Source organism: Syngnathoides biaculeatus, chromosome 15 (assembly GCF_019802595.1).
Source record: "Syngnathoides biaculeatus isolate LvHL_M chromosome 15, ASM1980259v1, whole genome shotgun sequence".
Lineage (NCBI taxonomy): Eukaryota > Metazoa > Chordata > Actinopteri > Syngnathiformes > Syngnathidae > Syngnathoides > Syngnathoides biaculeatus.
The window spans coordinates 7,512,926-7,534,892 of NC_084654.1; the positions used below are offsets into that span (position 1 = coordinate 7,512,926).

General features: G+C 41.8%; 2 protein-coding genes across 8 annotated transcripts; one reads left to right on the forward strand and one right to left on the reverse strand.

The window, feature by feature from the left end:
- Window positions 1–42: 42 nt before the first annotated feature.
- spdya (speedy/RINGO cell cycle regulator family member A) lies at window positions 43–9,306 on the reverse strand. Of its 7 annotated transcripts, none has more exons than XM_061843277.1 (8): window positions 9,128–9,306; window positions 7,894–8,164; window positions 7,758–7,816; window positions 7,449–7,534; window positions 4,479–4,650; window positions 4,210–4,319; window positions 3,987–4,125; window positions 43–490 (listed from the first exon to the last, which is right to left on the reverse strand). In XM_061843277.1, the coding sequence occupies exons 1-8, from the start codon at window positions 9,281–9,283 to the stop codon at window positions 320–322; spliced, it is 1,164 nt and encodes a 387-aa protein (XP_061699261.1). In that variant the 5' UTR covers window positions 9,284–9,306; the 3' UTR covers window positions 43–319. The 7 variants fall into 7 exon arrangements, with proteins under 7 accessions (XP_061699261.1, XP_061699266.1, XP_061699264.1 ...); XM_061843282.1 differs by having other exon boundaries at window positions 45–490; window positions 4,037–4,128; window positions 9,128–9,278; XM_061843276.1 differs by having other exon boundaries at window positions 47–490; window positions 3,987–4,128; window positions 9,128–9,301.
- Window positions 9,307–10,651: 1,345 nt separating this feature from the next.
- Window positions 10,652–15,767, forward strand: pcare1 (photoreceptor cilium actin regulator 1). The gene is made up of 3 exons (XM_061844340.1): window positions 10,652–13,027; window positions 13,106–13,950; window positions 15,302–15,767. The coding sequence occupies exons 1-3, from the start codon at window positions 10,652–10,654 to the stop codon at window positions 15,423–15,425; spliced, it is 3,345 nt and encodes a 1,114-aa protein (XP_061700324.1). The 3' UTR covers window positions 15,426–15,767.
- The last annotated feature ends 6,200 nt before the right edge of the window (window positions 15,768–21,967 follow it).

Consider the following 21,967-nt stretch of genomic DNA (forward strand, 5'->3'; position numbering starts at 1 on the left):
TGTCCTGTTTCACAATATCAACAAACATGAAAAAAAGCAAGTAGGAATCTTAGGTGTGTGTGTGTGTGTGTGTTATACTAGCAATTAAGAGAAAAAAAAAAGGAATTTCAGAAGGATAGTCTTTATTGACAATTCAAAACACCAACATCGAGTATGTGCCACCATATTGTACTATTCATGTTATATTATGTTAAACATTGTGCATGAAGCTTAATTACAGGTAGTTGTTGTACTGCAAGCATTTAAATAAATTTATGCATTCCAAGAACAGTGTGAGAGAAGCTTTTCAACCATATTATTTAGTGTTTTACAGACAACACTAATCTTGAATGTTAACACTCCCATTAGTGATGCATTTGCTAGAAGCTTTAATTGTGCCCACAAGGTGGGAAATTGAACGACGATGAGAACGATGCAGATGTGATGACAGCTTATCTGTTGATCCAGTCCATGGAAGTGTCGTTAACAGAGGAGTTGGAAGACTCTTTGACTACCAGAGAAGACAGAAACATCAACTAATAATTGATTGATTTTAAATAAATGAAACACTTGTGGTAATTTCTAGTTTTTCTGCTTTATTTTGGTGTGGGTCAACTGTGTCTCATGTAAATACTACGAAAGCCAGTGAGTGAGTAATGTGTTTTCCAGTTTTTAATTACACTTACTGTAACTCTTACTGAATTACACTGTATATTCATGTAGATATTTATGAGTGTTGTTTATGGAAAGGAGTACAGTGTTCCCTCATTTTAACATGGTTGTCACTTTCCAAAAAACACCCGCAATAAGTGAAATCCATGTTGTAGAAATTGATTTTTTTTCATTTTTGTTTTTCAGTTTCTTTCATTCACAGGACAGTTTTCCCATTCACAATTTTTTTTAATTTACACTGCATTTTTTTTAGTCATATACAGTATGTTTGTAGTTTAGTCATTTTTTTCCTTTCTTATATGTTTTAAGGGTGTTGAACCCCTAACCACAAACACTTTCTAAACTTTTCTCAGACAAGCATGAACATGTATTTTACAGTTCCTCTGGCCATGCCTCTCAATCCTGGCGTGGCTCTATTGGAGCATCTTTTTTCCACTGGTGGGGGTATCTTTTGAAGGTGTGAACAATATAGCTTTGGGTCGTTGTTGGTGCTCTTTTTTATTCTGGACGAGGATATTCTTATTACAGAGCTGCCATCTTCAGTTATATTTGAGAACTGTAATGAACGAAACATCAAAGGGTCCCATTCTTGTACAGCTCATTGAAGTCTATTGGCCATCATTTTCAAGCGATCAAGTGTTAGTCCATCCTTGTTTTTCCTCAACACTTATGTCCTCTTCAGCCCAAAAGAGCCTCACTGGTAGCATTGAACTACTGTATTGTGTAAATTAGGCAAACTGAACACATTCTGTACCGTACAGGACACTTGGCATGAAGGAGATTGATTGACAATGGTCTACAGTTCCTTAGCCAATTAGGACGCAGAACATGATGTGGGGGTTTTTCCTGAGAGAATCAGGATAGAGAACAGAACACAATGCGCATTCATATGCTGTCAAAAAATGGCTACTAAAATCTAAAAAAATTACAAAAACACCAAAATCTGTGATAGCATGGTTGTGTAAACTGAACCATGTTGTAGATAGGGAACACTGTATCCCACACCACAATAAGAAACAAGTAGCTCAAGATGCAGGTCAATATTAAATAAAGGATGTTTAAATTTCACTTTTTGCAAAACACCATTGGAACTAATAATATACAGTCATTCCTCTACTTACGAACGTCTCTACTAATGAAAAGTTCAGGTAACGAAATGCCTCCTTGGAAAAATGTTGTCTCTAGTTACAAAGGAAATCAAGAATATCTTTTCTTTTCGGCATGTCCCGTTAGGGGTCGCCACAGCATGTCATCTTTTTCCATCTTAGCCTATCTCATGCATCTTGGACCTTCCCCCTCCACCTCTCTCATTCACGCACATATATTCTGTTTTACTTTGGCTAATCTTCATTCCTTTCCTTTCCAGTGCATGTCTCCATCTTTTCTAATTGTTCCTCTGCATGCTCCCTGCTTTCACTGCATATCACAATATCATCTGTACCTCCGCTTTTGTATGTTGCTATATGTTCCTCCCTCTTCTGGAAATAAGTGTTCACTACAGCCATCTCCATCCTTTTTGCTAAGTCCACCACCATCTGTCCCTCAAAGTTCCTTTCCGGGATGCCGTACTTACCCATCACTTCTTCATCGCCCCTGTTTCCTTTACCAATATGTCCATTACAATCTGCACCAATCACAACTCTCTCGCTGTCTGGGATGCTCAGAACTACTTCATCTAGTTCCTTCCAGAATTTCTCTTTCAACTCTAGGTCACATCCTAGCTGTGGGGCATAGCCGCTAACCGCATTATACATAACACCCTCAATTTCAAATTTTAGTCTTATCTCTCGATCTGATACTCTTCACCTCCAAGACATTCTTAGTCAGCTCTTCCTTTAAAATAACCCGTACTCCATTTCTCTTCCCATCTACTCTGTGGTAGAATAATTTAAACGCTGCTCCTAAATTTCTCGCCTTATTCCCTTTCCACCTGTTCTCTTGGATGCACAGTACATCAACCTTAAAAAAAAAAATCAAGAATATGAAAAGAAAAAATTGGTGCTGGATTCAACCGAATGTAAACATCCTGTACTGTATCTTGGTTTGAAAGTATCATGATAGAGCTGCTCTCCCATTGGCTATCACCGTAGCATCTTCCTAGCATCACATTGGCAAGGAGGGATGTCAACCTTTAGCCATGATGCACTTGCTGTTTCTTGGTCTTGTGGCACGATAGAGCACTATCCCATTAGCTATCACCGTAACATCTTCGTGGCATCTTATTTCTCCATAGGCTAGGAGAGATGTCAGTCTTCACAGATGATGAACTTCCTGTAGCTTCGTCACCATTATCACACGCTCGCCCACACTCAAACGACGAAGTACAACTTCTTTGTGAATTTATTCATCTTTTTTCACCATGGGCCCTAAGAAATTGATGGCCAGTGCCAGTGAGACACAGTGACGGCGGTCATAAGTTGTGAGAAAGCAACCACCACATTTAATGAACTCCTGGAGAAGGATGCCAGCGAGGCAAATTCGGAACAGGAGTCACAGCCAGAGTTTAGGGCATCGCGTGGGTGGTTTGAAAAATTCAAGAGGACTGAAATTCACTCAGTTGTTCAGCCTGATGTGCAGATCAGAAATTGGCAAAATAATTTGATTGGAAAGCTGTTTGCGTGCCTCCTACTCTGTCTCCCATATTGCCTTTTGGTTGTCACGCACCCATTTCTTTGCATTGTTGCTTAATGCCAAAGGTAAATGCACATAATTTTTCTATTATTCATTACATTATGTACTTTGAATACTTTTTTTTTTTTTGGGGGGGGGGGGGTCTGAGGGCTTGGAACGGATTAGGCTATTTACATGTAAAATGAGTTTCTACTGAAGTAAAATTCAGGTTATGAAAGTACTTCCGGAATAGAATAATTTAGGGATTTTATATTCTTTATCAACCCATGATAAGTAAACTCTTGTATTGGAACTAGATAGCTTGTACTGGTGTTCATTACCCAATGTTGTAATTGAATAAAAACCACTGTTAATCCTGTTCAGGATCAAAGAAAGAATTGGAGCCTATTTCCATGACACTGAGATAAGAGATAGAGTCCACCCTGAACTGACAGGTTACTCCAGGTATCGTATACAAATAACAAACAGGACTAATAAATGGCAGCAGCTGTGAATTCCCAGTTTAAGAATAAAAAAAGTTAAACCTGCCCTTTGTTTCTGACCAGGGAGAACGGGGTTTTGTACTCTTTCATTAATAAAAGTTTCTCCATGCTATTAGCTATTAAGTAATGTTGTACCACAATAGGACACCCTCATCATACTATGTGAGGCATACTTTAATACCAATAATATGTGTGGATCCAGTTATGGCACCTACCAACTACCTCACTGCATTGGGAAGAATGCTGGGTTTGGTCACTGGTTTCAACTATACCCGTGCGAGCAGCCCTGACCCTGGGTAGGGTTTCCTCCAAACTCAGCTGACTGGTGAGAGGAAGTGTAGGGTTGCAGCTCTGCTCAGAGCTTCTAGGTAAAGAGAGGTGCAGCTGATGATTGAATGTGCTCTTGCAGCTGCACTGGAACCAAGGGATTGGAGAGGCTGCCGACCTGCGTGGAAGACAGGATGTCTCTCTTTCCTCATAATGCCTCTGAGCGCCACTGTGTTTCTCTGAGCGCTCTCGTTTCCACACAAAGTGAGATGGCATGATGGCCATCACCTGTAAGTACAGAAGCCTTTATCAACTACACACAAAAGAAAAGAACGAGTGGTAAAGCACTAATTAAAAATTGCAATTGATAGATCTTATGGTATGACACCAAATTAAAAATTCATGGCAACATGAATTTTGAGTCTGAACAGGTAATTCTTTGTTTACCTCTTCACAGCAATGCCTGCTGACAGCTGCTCTGAACTCAATGCGCACCCAAAACTTGTCCCGCTGCTTGATAAATTGTGGAAACTGCGTCCTCCAGGTCTCACCCAGTGCCCAGGAAAAAATCTCATATCTAATCTCCTCCGCCTCTTCCTCCATGGTGTTGGCAAGATACCTGCAATGTCAGCATATGAGTTGATTCCAGGGGCTCCATTTTGCTAAGAATATCAGTGAAGAATAAGTATTTGAACTCCCTGCTATATTGCAAGTTCTCAAACTTAGAAATCATGGAGGGGTCAGAAATTTTCATTGTAGGTGGATGTCCACTGTGAGAGAGATAATCTGAAAAGAAAAAATTATAAATCACAATGTATGATTTTTTCAATGATTTATTTGTGTGATACGGCTGCAAATAAGTATTTGAACATCTGAGAAAAACAATGTTAATATTTGGTACAGTAGCCTTTGTTTGCAATTACAGAGGTCAAACTTTTCCTGTAGTTGTTCACCAGGTTTGCACACACTACAGGAGGGATTTTGGCCCACTCCTCCACACAGATCTTCTCTAGATCAGACAGGTTCCTGGCTATTGCTGAGAAACACGGAGTTTCAGCTCCCTCTAAAAATTTTCTATTGGGTTTAGGTCTGGAGATTGGCTCGGCCACACCAGAACCTTTATATCCTTCTTACGGAGCCACTCCTTGGTTTTCCTGGCTGTGTGCTTCGCGTCATTGTAATGTTGAAAGACCCAACCACGATCCATCTTCAATGCTCTGACTGAGGGAAAGAGGTTGTTCCCCAAAATCTCACAATACATGGCCGCAGTCATCCTCTCAGAAAAACACCCCCAAAGCTTGATGCTACCACCCCCATGCTTCACAGTAGGGATGGTGTTCTTGGGATGGAACTCATCATATGTCTTCCTCAAAACACGGTTAGTGGAATTATGAACAAAAAGTTCAATTTCACATGTGCTGGTTTAAGCAGGGGACCCTTCCGTGCCATGCATGATTTCAAACCCTTGTCGTCTTAGTATATTATCAACAGTCACCTTGGAAACGCTGGTCCCAGCTCTTTTCAGGTCATTGACCAAGTCCTGTTGCGTAGTCCTGGGCTGATTCCTCACCTTTCTAAGGATCACGAAGTGATATCTTGCATGGGGTTCCACTCCGATTGAGATTGACCGTCATGTTTACCCTCCTCCACTTTCTAATGATTGCTCCAACAGTGGGCCTTGCTTCACCAAGCTGCTTGGAAATTTCTCTGTAGCCCTTTCCAGCCGTGTGGAGTTGTACAATTTTGTCCCTGGTGTCTTTGGACAGCTCTTTGGTCTCGGCCCTGTTACAAGTTTGAGTCTTACTGATTGTATGGGGTGGACAGGTGTCTTTATGCAACTAACGACCTCACACAGCTGCATCTGATTCAGGACAATACATGGAGTGGAGGTGGACTTTTAAAGGCGGACCAACAGGTCTTTGAGGGTAGGAATTCTAGCTGATAGTTGTTCAAATACTTATTTGCAGCTGTATCACACAAATAATTTTTTTTTAAAAAATCATACATTGTGATTTCTAGATTTTTCTTTTTAGATTATCTCTCTCACAGTGAACATGCACTTACAATGAAAATTTCAGACCACTCCATGATTTCTAAGTGGGGTGTTCAAATACTTGTTTTCTTCACTGTAATTGAATTGTGACATAATTGTGAAGGTTCATACATAAAAATAATAAGAGGATATTGAAACAAGCTGTATCTGAATAAATTGGATAACAATGTCATTCTATTGCAGTGGCGGCAACCTGCAGCTCTTGAGTCGCATCCGACTCTTCTGAAGCCATGCAACCATATCAAAGTTTAGTTTTTTTAATGTGTGAGTGTGATTTTCTTGAGTTTATTACGGTATTTGTGTGCGCGCTTTCCTTGACTTTATGACGGTATTTTTGCAAAACCGTCATGCGCACTGAATAAAAAAAGGTCAACGTTTTCCAGTTGCATTGTGATCTTTCAAGAAAATAATTTGTCAAATTTATTCTCAAAATGGCAGGAAAAAATGCGCAGTTAAATGAAAATATGTGGATGAACACAGGACATTTTTACCAGTGAGCTCATATTTTTTGTCAAGTGCAACTAGAGCCACTCTGACTTTTGTGAGATGTCTTTATCAAATTTCAAATCTTCAAGCGACACTTCATCTCACACCACGGTAACATCGACCTCTAATTTTCAAACGGGAATGTAATTCACAATCATAAGTTGAAAAGTTGATTTGAAAAAAATCATCGATCTATTCTGAAACCCATATGAAAGACAATAACTACTAGAAAAAAAAACTAGCCAGATTTGAAGCCTGTTCAAGGAAACGAATGTCAAAAGTAGCGATATTTAAAGTCAGATTAAAAGAAAAATACTATTTTTATTTATTATATTTTTGTTTTTGTTCTTGGTTGAACTGGTAGTTTGTCTGTGAAACCACACAATTCATTTTTTTAAATTACTGGCCTGTGGTCTTGGTACTCTGTCGGAGTCGATTTTTATTGTTATCATGTTGGTATGTTACATTTACAATAAAGGTATGTGTGTGAGGAAGGAATGATGTTCATGTGTATGATGTGGCCTTTTGCAGTAAGAGTAAAAAATGTGGCTGACCGATTCAGCACCCCTATTCTGTTGTATATTCCATTTGCAGTTTTTAATGCCAATATGTACTGTATCCTGTTATAATATGATGCTACTTGTGTCTGGAGTGAAATTGGGCAACTGACCATGCGAGTATCTGTGGGAAAATATGAGTGTATGTACAATTTGTAGGACTCTATCAGATTCTCCCACCTCACCCCCTTTCTAATAAATCAACTCAGCTGAGCTTCCCAAAATATTGTTATTTGACTTATACATAAATTACAGTTCGACAAAACTTTGTGCAGTTGTACCCAATTTTGTCTGGAGAGTCCAAATATTCTATGAACTTACAGTGCAATGAAAAAGTTCTTCTTGGTGTATTCTGCAATGGTCAAACGTGACCGTTTGAAATAGACAAAAACCATGGCCAGAAGATACTGCAAATTAGATTTGAAAGGGCGTTAGTTGGAGCATTAACAATAATTGAAGAGTTTGTTTTCAAAACGAGACATAGGCATTTTTTTCAGATTTACGAAACTCGCGCCAAAATTATCCAGCTCCGAATGGATAATTTTGGCGCGATTTTCGTAAATCTGAAAAAAATGCCTATGTCTCGTTTTGAAAACAAACTCTTCAATTATTAGAACAGTATATGTTTACCTTGTCAGTCATTCTACAGCAAGAGTCCATCAACAAAAAGTCATGGATTTGGTCGTCATCTGAAATGAAGTTCATCATGATTAATGTGAGGGTAGCTTTAAATGATGCAATGGATAGGGATGTTGATTATTCTCACCAAAAAGTTTAAAGTATGATTCCATTTCAGCTTGCTGAACGACAATTATTGGTTGCAAAGTCTTTCTAAGGCAATACATCTCATTGCTGCAGCAACACTTTCCTGGTTGACCCCGTTGATCCTGGATGTTGCTGGTTCTTTTAAGACTGAGTCCTCTCCTGGCCTGGAAGGAGATCTTTCTGGAGGTTACCCCACAGGGAGTCGGGGTTCGGCACCACTGAGTAGTCCGTTTCATCATGCTGCTGTCTGGGTTACTGAGATGAAACCCAGCCTGTTGTGATAAAAGGAAATCTGTGACATCAATTTAAATGAGGAGTTGCATTCAATTCTGATTCACTCAAAAGATAACATTTATACAGAGTCAAATAAAATAAAAGTTTTCAATATATTCAAGTCTATTCAATCCAAGCAAATCTTGAAACCTTTTACCGTGACAAACAACATTTACAGTCATATTCATTGGCATTTATTGTTTAGTTTGACATATTTAAAGATTCTGCAAAACCAGTTTCAGTTTAACAGCAGAGGGTGATGAAGGAGTAAGATTGTTTCTGCAAGTTAATGCCATACCTTTTTTTCATCTTAATTTAAAAACAAAATAGTGCAGAATCGTATAAATAAAACAACGAACATGGAAAAATAGCGTCCATAATATTCACACTAAAGTCACTGTAAACATGATAAAAGACAGAAACGAGCAAGGGATACAACCTTGAGAAAGACTACTGTCTTTTTTTTAAGTTTTAATGTTTTTTTTCCTAATACATAACTAATTTAATTTTTCTTTGGTCACATCTCCCTGAAGAGGCTAGCTATTTCACCACACTGCGATTTGTTAAGGACTAACTTGGAACATGCAATTTATCCCAAATTCAGTTTAAAAAGTAAGTAGTGTAATTAATATCAAGCGGGTCGGATTGTACTTAAAAGTACTGTACTGTGTTTGACATGGCGACGTGATTCTATCAGCTGCTCTCCAAAATGTCCTAAATGACCTGAACATGGCCTCACAGCAGAAAACATCGAATTGTGTAGGAAGCCATGACAAACGATATGTTAAATGTATTTCTCACCGCGGCACTACAGAAATACTTCCGAGTGACTTTAGCAGCTAGCGTTAGCTTGAAGAAACCAGAATTTCCAGGTGTCGCTTGAAGTTCAGTAAAAAGTAGTCTGAGAAACTATACGGCCAGAAAGATAAATAGAAACTCTGTAAGGAGAGGGAAAAGATTACTTTTGCTCGGCCAGTTGCGAGCAACACTCCCTCTGCCTTCAGCGGTGAGTTAATGGCGACGTTTGTGTGCGCGCAGTACTTCATGGCAATGCGGTTAGAACGCGGCCGCGCGCGTAGCCTTCTTGGTTCTCTTGCAAATGTCTTGAGTTTTACCATTATTATTCACAAATGTCAATTTCACAAGGTTGAACTAATTCTTCGTGTCTCTATAAGTATTAAAACTTTATTTATCGTCAAATATCTACTGATGTTAAAAAAAAAAAATAAAAGGTTGAATGTTTGTGTTTTCCCGGATGTCTGACATATTGTCAAATAAATATTGTTGGAAAAACATCAACAGCAATATTTAATCCAGGGGTTATTCAAGAATTACAAGTTTTAGGATGCTGACTGAAAGGCACGTTTTTCACCGTTTTTTTAGAACACAGTTGCATTCAAACATGCATGAGAGACACTTTTGGGCAAAGTCTGTGACTATACTATCAACTGTCATAAATGTGAATTAAATGTTGAACCACAGAAAAAAATATATATTGATTGGATTTATGAAACCTGGAATTCATTTTAATACAGGAGCACCTATGTACACTTGAAGAGTAATGCTCTTTAATCACAGGGCTATTGTGAAAGGGCATTGACCGGGACTTGTGTGTAAGAGGGAAGAAAGTGAATTACAACACGACCAATGTCTCCTAATAATAATGATAAACATACATGATAATAAAAAATGTGATTTCCTTGCTGCCCCCATACCTGGTGTAAAATATTTTCCAACTGCAAAGAAAGAATCATGTAATAAGAACTCTGGGAAAATCCATCCATCCCTTTCCTATACTGCTTCTCCACATTAAGGGTTGTCACAGCCTTACCTAGCTGACTTTGGGCAAGAGGCGGGGTATATCCTGGAACTGATTACAAGCCAGTCACATGGCAGGGAAAAAAAACTCCCAAGATATTTATAGCATCTCAGTCACACCCTCTTAATTAATATTACTTATTCAGATTTATTTCATTTTACTGTGGAAATGCTCAACTGTGAGCAGTATATTTGTGCCAACTATAAAAAGCCAGCTGAGGGCAACACTCATTACCCAAATGAGCTTATGTGCTTACAAGTAGGGGAGTTTTAGATGCTTTAACATGACATATGTACTTGCCGAGGGGTTTGCTGAAAGCCTCAGTAATCCTTTCAGCTGCTTGTCTTTGTCAGATAAACAGAGATCCGTTCAAACGCATGCAACAAGACATTTCCATAAACATGAACAGCAATCTGTGGATTTATTTTTCCCTTTTCTGACACTTGCAAGGGTTACGTCAAAATGGATTTATCAGTATTTTGGTGTGGTTGCATCCTCACGGAAAGAGCATTCATCAAATTCATCAGATGTCTCTTCCTTCTGGAGATAATGGATACAGCAAATGGCTAAGGACACTGGATATTCTCTGCATCATTCACCACTTAATCTTCTGTTATGATGTCACCAAGATGATGGATGTATAAAAAGATCATTATAAAGATCAAGAATGGGATCCTCACCATCCAAAGGTAATAATTTAGTGACTCTGGGCTCATTGAGGAGGAGAAGAATGTTACCCCCTGCACCCCAAGATCAGCCCAGGGAAGTTAATTTTACAGATGGAGATAATCATATGTGTACTGGTGCTACTGATGCCGATACTAAAGAGAAAAGGACAAATGGACAAAAACTGATCTTTCAAAGGGATGTAAATATGGTATCAGAAGAAGATAAATGTGCTACTGTGCCCACCCCAGAGCCAAATGAAAGAGATAAATTGAAAAGTCAAAGAATGAACAACAGCACTGTGATACAGAAAGAAGACAAAAATGGGGACAAGCAGGAAGTAACAGAGAAAAAGTCAGGGAGAAGAACAAGAAGAAGTTCCAGAGGTGTGAAAGTGCTGAAAAAGAAAGAAAGGGAAATGCCAAAAATTGAGTTTCCAGAGCCTCTGGTAAAAGCTCACCAAGCTGCTTACGCCTTTTTAAATCCTAGCATCAACAAATTTGATGCTGTACTTGGTTTACTGGAACAGGCAACTCAAACTCAAGTATCTCTGCAGCCAATGGTTTCTTTTATTGCTTTACGTTATGAAGAAATAATTCAGGCTCTGGAAGAAATTATTGATGAAGGAGAAAAAATGCTAAAAGAAAATAGTGAACATCTTGCTTGGCCAAGTCAAATGAAAAATATCTCAAATGCTGCACCTTTAAAATCTGGCTCAGCTATTGAACCCCCACCTGATTTGTTACAGCAGCTGCTTCAATACACCACGCAGAGAATGCAGAATGTGAGTCAGACAGTTGGAGGAATTGGGGACTCTGCCCTGGAGGAGGCAGTGGAATACTTTTCTTCAGTCTCGGAACTTTTGGAGGAGAAGCTGAAAATCAAGCGTTTAGTTGAGTCTAGGTTAATGCGACTCACATCTCACATTGAATTGGCATCTCTTCGCAAACCTGGGCCTGAGGACTCTGCTCTCTTTAGTGAGGACAGCGGTATTGGGGCTGAGAGTGAATCCCTTGCTGGATCAGAAAAGCACCTTAGACGTATGAGTTGTGAATCTAGTGGAACAAATAGAACTACTCCTTTCAGTCCTTTGGTGTATACCACCATGGCAGGAGTATCAACAAAAAATCTTGCATGTCAAATAAGTCCAACTGCTTCCCTTACTTCATTGAACTCATTAGCTTCTATGTGCACAATGATGGCAAATGTCCAAGGGGACTCGTTACTAGGATCAGTCTCTTTAGATGAAGGTGAAGAAGATCATGAGAATTATAAAATGGGCAGAGAGACTAGAAATGGGCAAGTAGGGATAAGAAAGCAATTTAATGATTCACCTGTAAATTGTGAACTACAGAAGTCACGGCGCTTACCTTCCAAGTGCATTAAAAATCCTAAAATTGTGGAAATGACAATCAAAATGAAAAATGCTTTGAGTGGAAAAATGCAGTTTGTTCAGCCACCAAGTGGTGGTGTCAAACAAAGGATAGCAGGCAGTCCAAAAACTGGAGGTGGCCAACGGGCTGATGAAAAGGGACCATCTCTGAAGAGATCTCAAACAACTATTCGAAGGAGTGTCGTTAAAACAACACCAGTGGTGAAAGAGAGGCGTTCCCGTTCCGTTGAGTTCTTGCACAGCAAAGGGGAGAATCCTACTTTCCTTGAACTGGAAAAGTCTCAGAAAAAAATAGGCCAGAGATTACAGAAAATGAACAAAACCAAGGAAACCACAAAAGGAGGAACAAAGTCTACATCTAAAGAAAACCAGAAAACTTCACTTCCTGATTCTCCAAAGATAAACCAGAAGCACCCATCTTTGGAAAATTCTGGCAATCTACGTGAAAAGGTAGCGCTTATGAAATGCACTAATATGGAGGAAGATGATAAAGAGAAAGGTAAGGAATCGTTGACGGGCCTTGTGAAAGCAACACCACCTCCAAGTCCCCCTCAATCACCAAGACCATCTTCAGCACTGTTTAGAGGCAGAAATTCTGTGAAAAAACTCATTGATACCTTTAGTCAAGGAATAGAGGAGATGGACAGCCCTAATGTTCTGGGTCCACTTAGAGGTGTACGGAAGTGTGGTGTTCCAGTGTTACCAGGTTTAGGAAATGTCACAGCTGTCCTTAGCACTGGGAAAACTAGTTGCAGATCACAAAGCACTTCAGGTGAAAAGGCTGATTATTCAGACCTGGATAGTCTTCCTCCACCCCCATTAGAAGTGATAATGGACAATTCATTTGAAGGCACCCTTTCAGTTGGTGTAGAGGCGGAAGAGGTATTAAAACCTGTGAAATCACCTATGGTAAAGAGGGTTGGACTGTCACAGCGACTACGGGCATCAATTCACTCTGGACCAGTATTACCTAGTAAAGGCAGTGTGGCTAATTGTTGTAAGGGAATTTTTCCTGTTAAAGTGGATTATCAAGCCACAACAGCCCATGCAAATGTGAGTCAGGCGGATGGTAAAACAGACTTTGACCCTATCAACCAAATTATTTCCACTCCGTTGCAGCAATTCAGAAAAAAGAGATACCGAAAACATTCCTCAGATTCACAGTCTGAGCAATCTTTAACAAATTATGATGCATCATGCCAATCTGCCACTCAAGAGGACTCAACAAATATACAGGATAATGAGAACCTCTTAATCCCTGGAATAAACACTACAGTCTCTAATGTGCCTCCCTCATTTGAAGCCAGTCATGAACTTACCACTTCACTGCTGTCTAAGGGGCGAATATTGCCATCTACACCTCCTACTTCAAAGTCTTCCCATAGAAGACTTCCGAGTCCTCAGAAATTAAAAAAATCCCCAACACCACCATCTTCAGCTAGTTCCCCAGTTAATAACAGAAAATCCTCCACTCCACTAGAAGGTCACAGTAGACTCCCCAGCCCACCAGTTAAGCATAACATTTTGAACTCACTATACCCTTTGAAACCACCATCTCCACCTGCTTCACCAAAAGTGCAACGATGGTCAAGAGAGAATAGCTTGGAAGAATCTGCTCGGTTGATCAATAATGCGCGTTCTGTTTTCTGCCCAATTTCTCCATCCTTGTTTGAGGCCCAGCCCTGTAAAGCTGCCCAAATTTCTCAAGCCTGGACCTCTGTTGGAGGTTCTTTTCGATCAAATACCTGTGGGATTCGTGGCAGGGACTCTGTGTCAGTCCATGGACCTCAACCTTTTATCCGTCGAAGTCTTTCAGAAAGAAGAACAACTTTAAACCTTCAACCTCGATCCCCAGTCCTCTCTGTGGCCAAGACATGTGGAAGTGAACCTTCAATATGCACACAGGGGTGAGATTTTTTTTATTATTTTATTTTTTAAATTATTGTTTTGTTAAACATTCTAACTCTGGCAGTCTAGTGGTTAGTCTTTCAGTCTCATAAGTGAAAAGCTTTTGGTACAAATCTCATGTCAGTCCTTCCTGTGTGATGTTTCAAAGTTCTCCCCTGTTGCTTACATGGCTTTTCTCTGTGTATGAATGGCGGAACAGCTGTACAGTGTTGGCCTCACAGATCTGAGGACCTGGGTTTAATCCCGACCTCGCCTGTGTGGAGTTTGCATGTTCTCCCCGTGCCTGCGTGGGTTTTCACTGGGCACTCCAATTTCCTCCCACATCCACAAAACATTAATTAATCGGACACTCTAAATTGCCCCAAGGTGTGATGGTCAGTGTGACTGTTGATTGTCTCCATGTGCCCTGTAATTTGCTGGCAACCAGTTTAGGGTGTACCCTGCCTCCTGCCCGGTCACAGCTGTGATAGGCTCCAGCACTCCTGCAACACTTGTGAGGATAAGTGGCTAAGAAAATGGATGGAACTAACATTGCATTGTGAAAATTAGAAAGCTATTTTCAATGCTTTTTATTGGTAATTAGTTTGAAAAAAAAAATCAAATTTGGGACCTGCCTGATCAATATTATTGATTTGAAGAACATAAAACTGAGCACAGGCAGCACGGCGGAGCAGCTGGTAAAGTGTCGGTCTCACAGTTCTAAGGACCCGGGTTCGATCCCGGACACGCTTGTGTGGCGTTTACATGTTCTCCCTGTGCCTGCGTGTGTTTTCTCTGGACACTACGGTTTCCTCCCACATCCCAAAAACATGCAACATTAATTGAACACTCTAAATTAAAGGTGTGATTGTGAGTGCGACTGTTGTCTGTCTCCAGGTGCCCTGCAATTGGCTGCCAACCAGTTCAGGGTGTACCCCGCCTCCTGCCTGTTGACAGCTGGGATAGGCTCCAGCACTTCCTGCGACCCTCGTGGGCGGCAAAGAAAATGGATGGATGGAAAACTGAGCACATTTGTACCTACAGAATTTCATCTCGACACCAGCGACGAGCACAGACCATTAGAAGATAAAGGAAATTCCAATTTGTAAATTTCCCTCAAACATCTCCAGCACTCCCACTATACTTGTGATGACAAGCGGTTTGGAAGATAAAGGATGGATAAAATTTTTTTCCATTTGTTTATTTACTCAAAACTGCCAATACAAAAACTGAAAAGACATTACAAAAAATGCTAAGCAGATTTGCTTGTTTGTTTTTACAAGCATGATAACCTCAGACATCCCCCATCCCTCCACCCGATTCAACATTTTACGTTGAAATTTTACATTTATTTTCGTCTTCTTGTCATAGATCTGATGATGAACCAGCAAGAAAAGAGGAATCCTGGGGGAGCCAATCAGACTTCAGAGCAACTCCCCGTTCTGCATCCCAGCCGGACCTTTATGTTGTTGGACAGGCCTTACACAAAGAGTAAACTGACCAATGAATTACCAGTGTCATTAAGGACTAAGAGGCTTAAGAGAGGATTTAAGGTGATGGTGCTTCACTGGTCCAAAAGAAGGAACCAACACTTTCCACCTTCCTGCTATGCGACACCTCAACAATAATTGTTTAAACACTTGCACTGTTTGAAAAAATAAACGTGATGTGTCAATGTGGCATGTTCTTTTTGTATTATAAATACAAAATATTTATCAGCAATTCAGTTTATCTTATAATCCAAGAACAACCAATTAATAAATGAAATCCTATTAAAACTCAGCTGTAAAAAGAGTCTTTGTGTGCTGGAGCCTATCCCAGCTGTCACCGGGCAGGAGGCGAGGGACACCCTTAACTGGTTGGCAATCAATTGTAGGGCACAAATAAACAACCATTTGCACTCAGAATCACATCTATGGGAAATTTAGAGTCTCCAATCAATTTTGGGATGTGGGAGAAAACCGTAGTGCCTGGAGAAAACCCACGCAGGCACGGGAAGAACACAGAAACTCCACACAGGCGAGGTTGGGATTTGAACTGCAGTCCTTGAACTGTCAGGCAGATGTTATTACCAGTTGCTCCACCGTGTCGCTGACTTGTTTTTAACGAGCCAAAATAATGCATCACATTACTTTGAACTACTTGTAACCTCTTCCTAATCCTCTCAATACTTTATTTTTTTGGGGGGAACTACAAAATCCTAAAACTTGGCCCTCACCCCCACATACACCCAAATGATTTGGGGGAGTCTGAACAATATATACATATATATACATATATATATATATATATATATATATATATATATATATATATTATATATATATATATATATATATATATATATATATATATATATATATTTGGGGGGGGGGGATGAAACAACGAGCAACACTTGGGCAAGTGGCTGGAGGGAACTGATCGGTTCACACAAGGTAGGAGGTTCACAGACTCAGGGGGACACAGCTAACTGAATGACCACACAAGACATGGTAAACATGGAACACAGGAAAACATAAAAGAAAACCAAACAGACCATGACAATATGTTTGCATTTTAGAGATGGAATAGAAAACTATGTTGGAAATTAAATTTAGTATGTGCCTATATCATCCCTTTTTCTAGTGGATCAAGGCAGGCACTTAATGTCATTCATAATTGTAATTAGAGGCTTGTTGGAAACTGTCTTGCTCCTCCCGGTCCCACCCCTGGCGGTCCAAGTCCCCTGCAAATCTGCGCCTCATCAGGGATAATTAATCCTATTATATATAGGACCCAGCGGACGGTCTGGCTTTGCCAGATCGTTGCCATCCATGCCTCGTTCCCACACTTCCTTGTTCCTGATCCTGAACTCCTGTGTACCGACCTCCGCCTGTCCTCCGACCAACCCCGTAAGCTTGACGCTCTTGATACTGCTGCTCTTTCTGACTGACTCAACAGCTTACAACCTTGGAACGAATAAAGACCTAAGTTAAGTTCCTTTAACTGCCTCCCTGTCTACCGAGTTGTGCATTTGTGTCCACACTAGAGCTCTGGTTATGACAGAAACTGTGCTATAACACTTTTACCTGACGTGATATTAGTGGCGATATTGGATTTTTTGGGTTAGTTGTGCAAAAGAGGCAAATAATGTTCAGAATGTAGAGAGAATTTGTTACAATCCCTATGGTCCCTCTAAACCTACATTAAAGGCTTTATTTCAATTATTGTGTTAGTATAAAGAAGCACATTGCATTAGAATTTGTATTGTGATGTCAGAAATTCAAATTTCCCCAACTTTTTATTCCAAGCAGTACCACACAAATGAAATTAAGTTGTGTATAAGATACCACAAATCTCCCTTAGCTAGCATATGGCGACAGAAGCCAGAAATAAATACCTTTTGAAAGGAAGAACCTCGATCAGGAACAGACGTAACATTTAATGTGTGTAGTGTTGATCTGCTTAATTTCACATGAAATAAACAGCGACATTATGGGTGCCTGAAATGTGAAATGTGGAACGGCATCTTCGAACTGTTTATGGAAAATATGACAGTGTTGCGCCAAAGAAATGGTGTTGGAGGCAGAGTGTCGAACACAGGAACAAACCATGTTTTAATGGTACACATCCACAGACTAACCGAATTACGGCGGGAACTCACTACTTCCTAACTCTGGAAGTGCAACAACAAAAACAATCCCTGCAGAACCCAACAACCCAACTCGAGGTCCCGCAGGTGAATTATGTAAACACCACACAAGCCCCTCCAGAATTCACTCAGTCAAAATCCCCGTGCCGTGGAGGGACGATGACCCGACCCTGGCGGGTGTGCACTCCAGGGGCTGAGGGGGGCGGGGCCTCACTGTCCATTGAGTCACGGGACAAGGGCCCTGGCGGGGTCGAGGGCACCCCGGCAGGTGCAGGGCAAAGGGGGACGACCCCAGTGCGGGGTAGGGCAAACCCCAAAGGCTGGGTAATGTCCAGGTAAGCGGGTTTGACCCTGTCCACGGAAACAGTCTCGGGTCTCCCGCAAATGTCCACGAGCAGGCTCTTATCCCAACAGCAGGGGTCCAGGGTGGGCGTCATCTCGAATTAACACAAAAGCGAGCGCAGCCAATGGGGCAGCCGGGGTGCCATGTTGCGACGTGGGAACCAGCGCGAACCCTTTGGCAGCCTCCAGCAGGGAGGACCGTTGTCTGGCTGCAGACCAAGGTGCCATGGCGTCTGGGATGAATTCGCCGAGGACCCGCAGCGGCTGGCCGTAGACGAGTTCGGCACACGAGGACATCAGGTCCTCCTTGGGGGCGCACCTGAGGCCGAGCATGACCCATGGGAGCTTATCCAACCAGTTGCCGTCCGTCAAGCCAGCCCGCAGGGCTGCTTTCATGGAGCGGTGGAACCGGTTGCAGAGACTGTTGGCCTGGGGTTGATAGGCGGTAGTGTGGTACAGCTTGATCCCCAAACTCTCAGCGACTGCGTTCCAGAGTTCGGAGGTAAACAAAGTCCGACAATGTCGTCGAAGAAAGGGGAACAGCTTTGGGCCAACGGTCTCTTGTCAACCATGGTGAGTAAGTAGGTGAAACCGTGCAAGGGAGGGAGCGGACCCACCAAGTCGAGGTTGACGTGGTCGAACCTCCTCTCGGGGACAGCTCTAATTGGGCTTTTGTGTAGCGATGCACCTTAGCATGCTGGCAGGCCACGCACGAGTCGACCCAGGCCTGCAGATCCTTCTTAAGCCCGCACGACACGAACCTCTGAGCCACCAGCCTCACGGATGGTTTCCTGCTGGGATGGGAGAGGTTGTGAACCCCCGCCAGTTCGCAGGGACCAGCGGCCAAGGCTGGCTAGCCGAGAGGTTGCACAACAACCTGACGCCCGAGTCACCAACAGCGACTTCCTCCAGGTGCAAACCCGTGTCAGAACTCTTGAGGGCCTGCACCCTGTGGTCCGAGGCCTGGTCTGCGTTCATGCGGGAGTAGTCGAGACCTAGATAGACAGTGCCGACGACCGCCCTGGAGAGGCAGTCCGTGACCACATTGGATTTGGCGGCGATGTGTTGGATGTCCGTAGTGTACTCTGAGATGAATGACAGTTGGCGTTGTTGGCAGGCGGACCACGGCTCTACCACCTTGGACATGGCGAAAGTGAGCGGTTTATGGTCCACATATGCCGTGAACTTACGGCCTTCCGATAGGGAAGGGAAGTGGCGGATCGCCAACCAGAGGCCGATGAGCTCGAGCATGAGTTCGGAAGATTTGCTGTCCCCCAGTCCATTAATAGCCAAAACATGTCGGGCACGCATTGGCCGTCAAAGCTCGAAAACCTTGAGGAGGTGAGCCTTGAGCCCGGCATATTTATCTCGGGCCGGGGGAGATGTGATGAAATTCACTGCTCTGGCCGCCGTTGAGCTCCCGAGGGCTGAGACAACGTGGTAATAACGCGCGGTACCATTCGAGATCCCGTGGAGGGTGAATTGAGCCTCCGTCTGTGTGAACCACGCTGCCGTGGACATCTTCCAAAACTCCGCCAATTTGAGGATGGCGGTTGCCATGTTCGGTTCAGTCTCGGAAACACCGGGACTGACGTCGGGGTCACCAGTGTAGCGCCGAAGAAAAGGAGTTGGAGGCGGAGTGTCGAACACAGGAACAAACCTTGTTTAAATGTTAGACATCCACAGACTAACCGCATTACGGCGGGAACTCACGACTTCCCAACTCCGGAAGTGCAACAACAAAAACAGTCCGTGCGGAACCCCACAACCCAACTCGAGGTCCTGCAGGTGAATTATATAAACACCATAACACCAACATTCCGCTGAAAAGCGAGTTAAGAATGATAAAAGTGAACGATATAAAATCCTAATTGGCCGCACAGTAGTCACTTTTCACACAAACAGCGAAAGCCGCCACCATCATTTCCGGGTTCGCCACATCACACATAAAAGAGATCTTTTAAAAATAAGGTGGAAATATTATCTTCAATAAAATCTCTGCAGCTGTTAAAGAGTACAGTTACACAGCACTGTGAAGCCATTGCTGATGTGTGGAAGGACATCGGCGATTGTGAGTGTTTCTCACTGCAGTTGGACGAATCCGCTGACATGAGTGACACAGCCCAAGTGCGCATTTTCTTTCATATGGTGTTTAGTGATCATCAACTCAGACAGTTACAAAAATCGTTTATTATGTTGTATAAAAATGTTAATTATGTTGTGTATTATTGGCTCATGCGGTTATGCAAGGCACAAAACATACATTTACACATAAAGAATCCTCAATATACAAGAAAGATGAATGATGAGTTCCAACCCAAGAACACCATCCCTACTGTGAACCATGTGGGTGGTAGCATCATGCTATGGGGGTGTCTTTCTGCACAATGGACAGGATGACTGCACTGTATTAAGGAGAGGATGACTCTGGCCATGTATTGTGAGATTTTGGGGAACAACCTCTTTCCCTCAGTCAGAGCATTGAAGATGGGTCGTGGCTGGGTCTTTCAACATGACAATGACCCAAAGCACACAGCCAGGAAAACCAAGGAGTGGCTCCGTAAGAAGCATATAAAGGTTCTGGCATGGCCTAGCCAGTCTCCAGACCTAAACCCAATCCCCCTTTGGAGGGAGCTGAAACTATGTGTTTCTCAGTGACAGTCCAGAAACCTGTCTGATCTAGAGAAGATCTGTTTGGAGGAGTGGGCCAAAATCCCTCCTGCAGTATGTGCAAACCTGGTGAACAACTAAAGGAAACATTTGACCTCTGCATTTGCAAACAAAGGCTACTGTACCAAATATTAACATTGGTTTTCTCAGGTGTTCAAATTCTTATTTGCAGCTGTATCACACAAAGAAATTGTTAAAAAATCATTCATTGTGATTTCTGGATTTTTCTTTTCAGACTATCTCTGTCACAGTGGACATGCACCTATGACGAAAATTTCAGACCCTCTCATGATTTCTAAGTGGGAGAACTTGCAATATAGCAGTGTGTTCAAATACTGATTTTATTCACTGTATTATTTTATATACCTGACTAAAATTGTCCATGTCGGTTCATCCAGTAAATGTTCCGTTCGTGCCAGCAGTTCAGAGCATGTAGAACAAAAACTGGATTTGTTGTTAGGAACTCCACAGAGTACATCAGTTAGTTTACAATTGCAGGGAGATTCCAAAGATACTGCTACAAATTTGTCTGACACAACCATTACTCTCTGTTGCTCAGATGGTATTGCATAATGCATGGCCCCAGAAAATAAATGCAAAGACAGATAAAGCCAAACATTTATATATTAAAAATAGTGAGAGTTGGTCTGAATAGCCTATGTGGGCAATTTCAAATAAATATTTTGTTTGCTTTTCTTGGGTAAGATTCAAGCAAGTTCAAATAGGTAGATCACTTAAATTGGAATGACAATGGCTTGACATTAGCATCTGTTTGGCACGCAAACAAATTCTGCAGTATGACAGGAGCAACTGAGTTCCACAGACCAATCAAAGTCTCACATATAAGCTTTCCATCTCACTATACTGGGCCCACATTTTATTTATGACTTCATTTGATTCCATTTATACAGGCTCACTCCTCTGGATGGCTTAAAGTTATTGATCTCCCAGGTCCAATGGGCCAGATAAAAAATAAAAAAATAAGACCCACGGATGATTTTTATCAAGGCACTGAGCCCAGTGCAGGTTTGGACATGACAGCTCACAGATAATACTTTCAAGGTGAGCTTCAACTGGACTGCATTGGTCCACCTGCAGAATTGCCGAAAACTGGCATGACATGAAGTGTCAACATTTTCAGAGATGAATAATTTAGTTACTGTTTGTATTCTTCAGAACAGATAAAACCTCCCCTTCCCTCATGCATCAGACAAATCAGTTCAAAATTTGTAAGTTAGTGTCCGTGTGAGTGCATGCATCCTGTTCCTGTAGGTCAGAGATAAGAAATGACATTGACTTGCTATATTGATGCACAGCCATTATCATGAACAAGACCATGTACATTTAAAAAAAAACCAACTGTCTAACGCCATGACTATTCTAAGGCATCAATC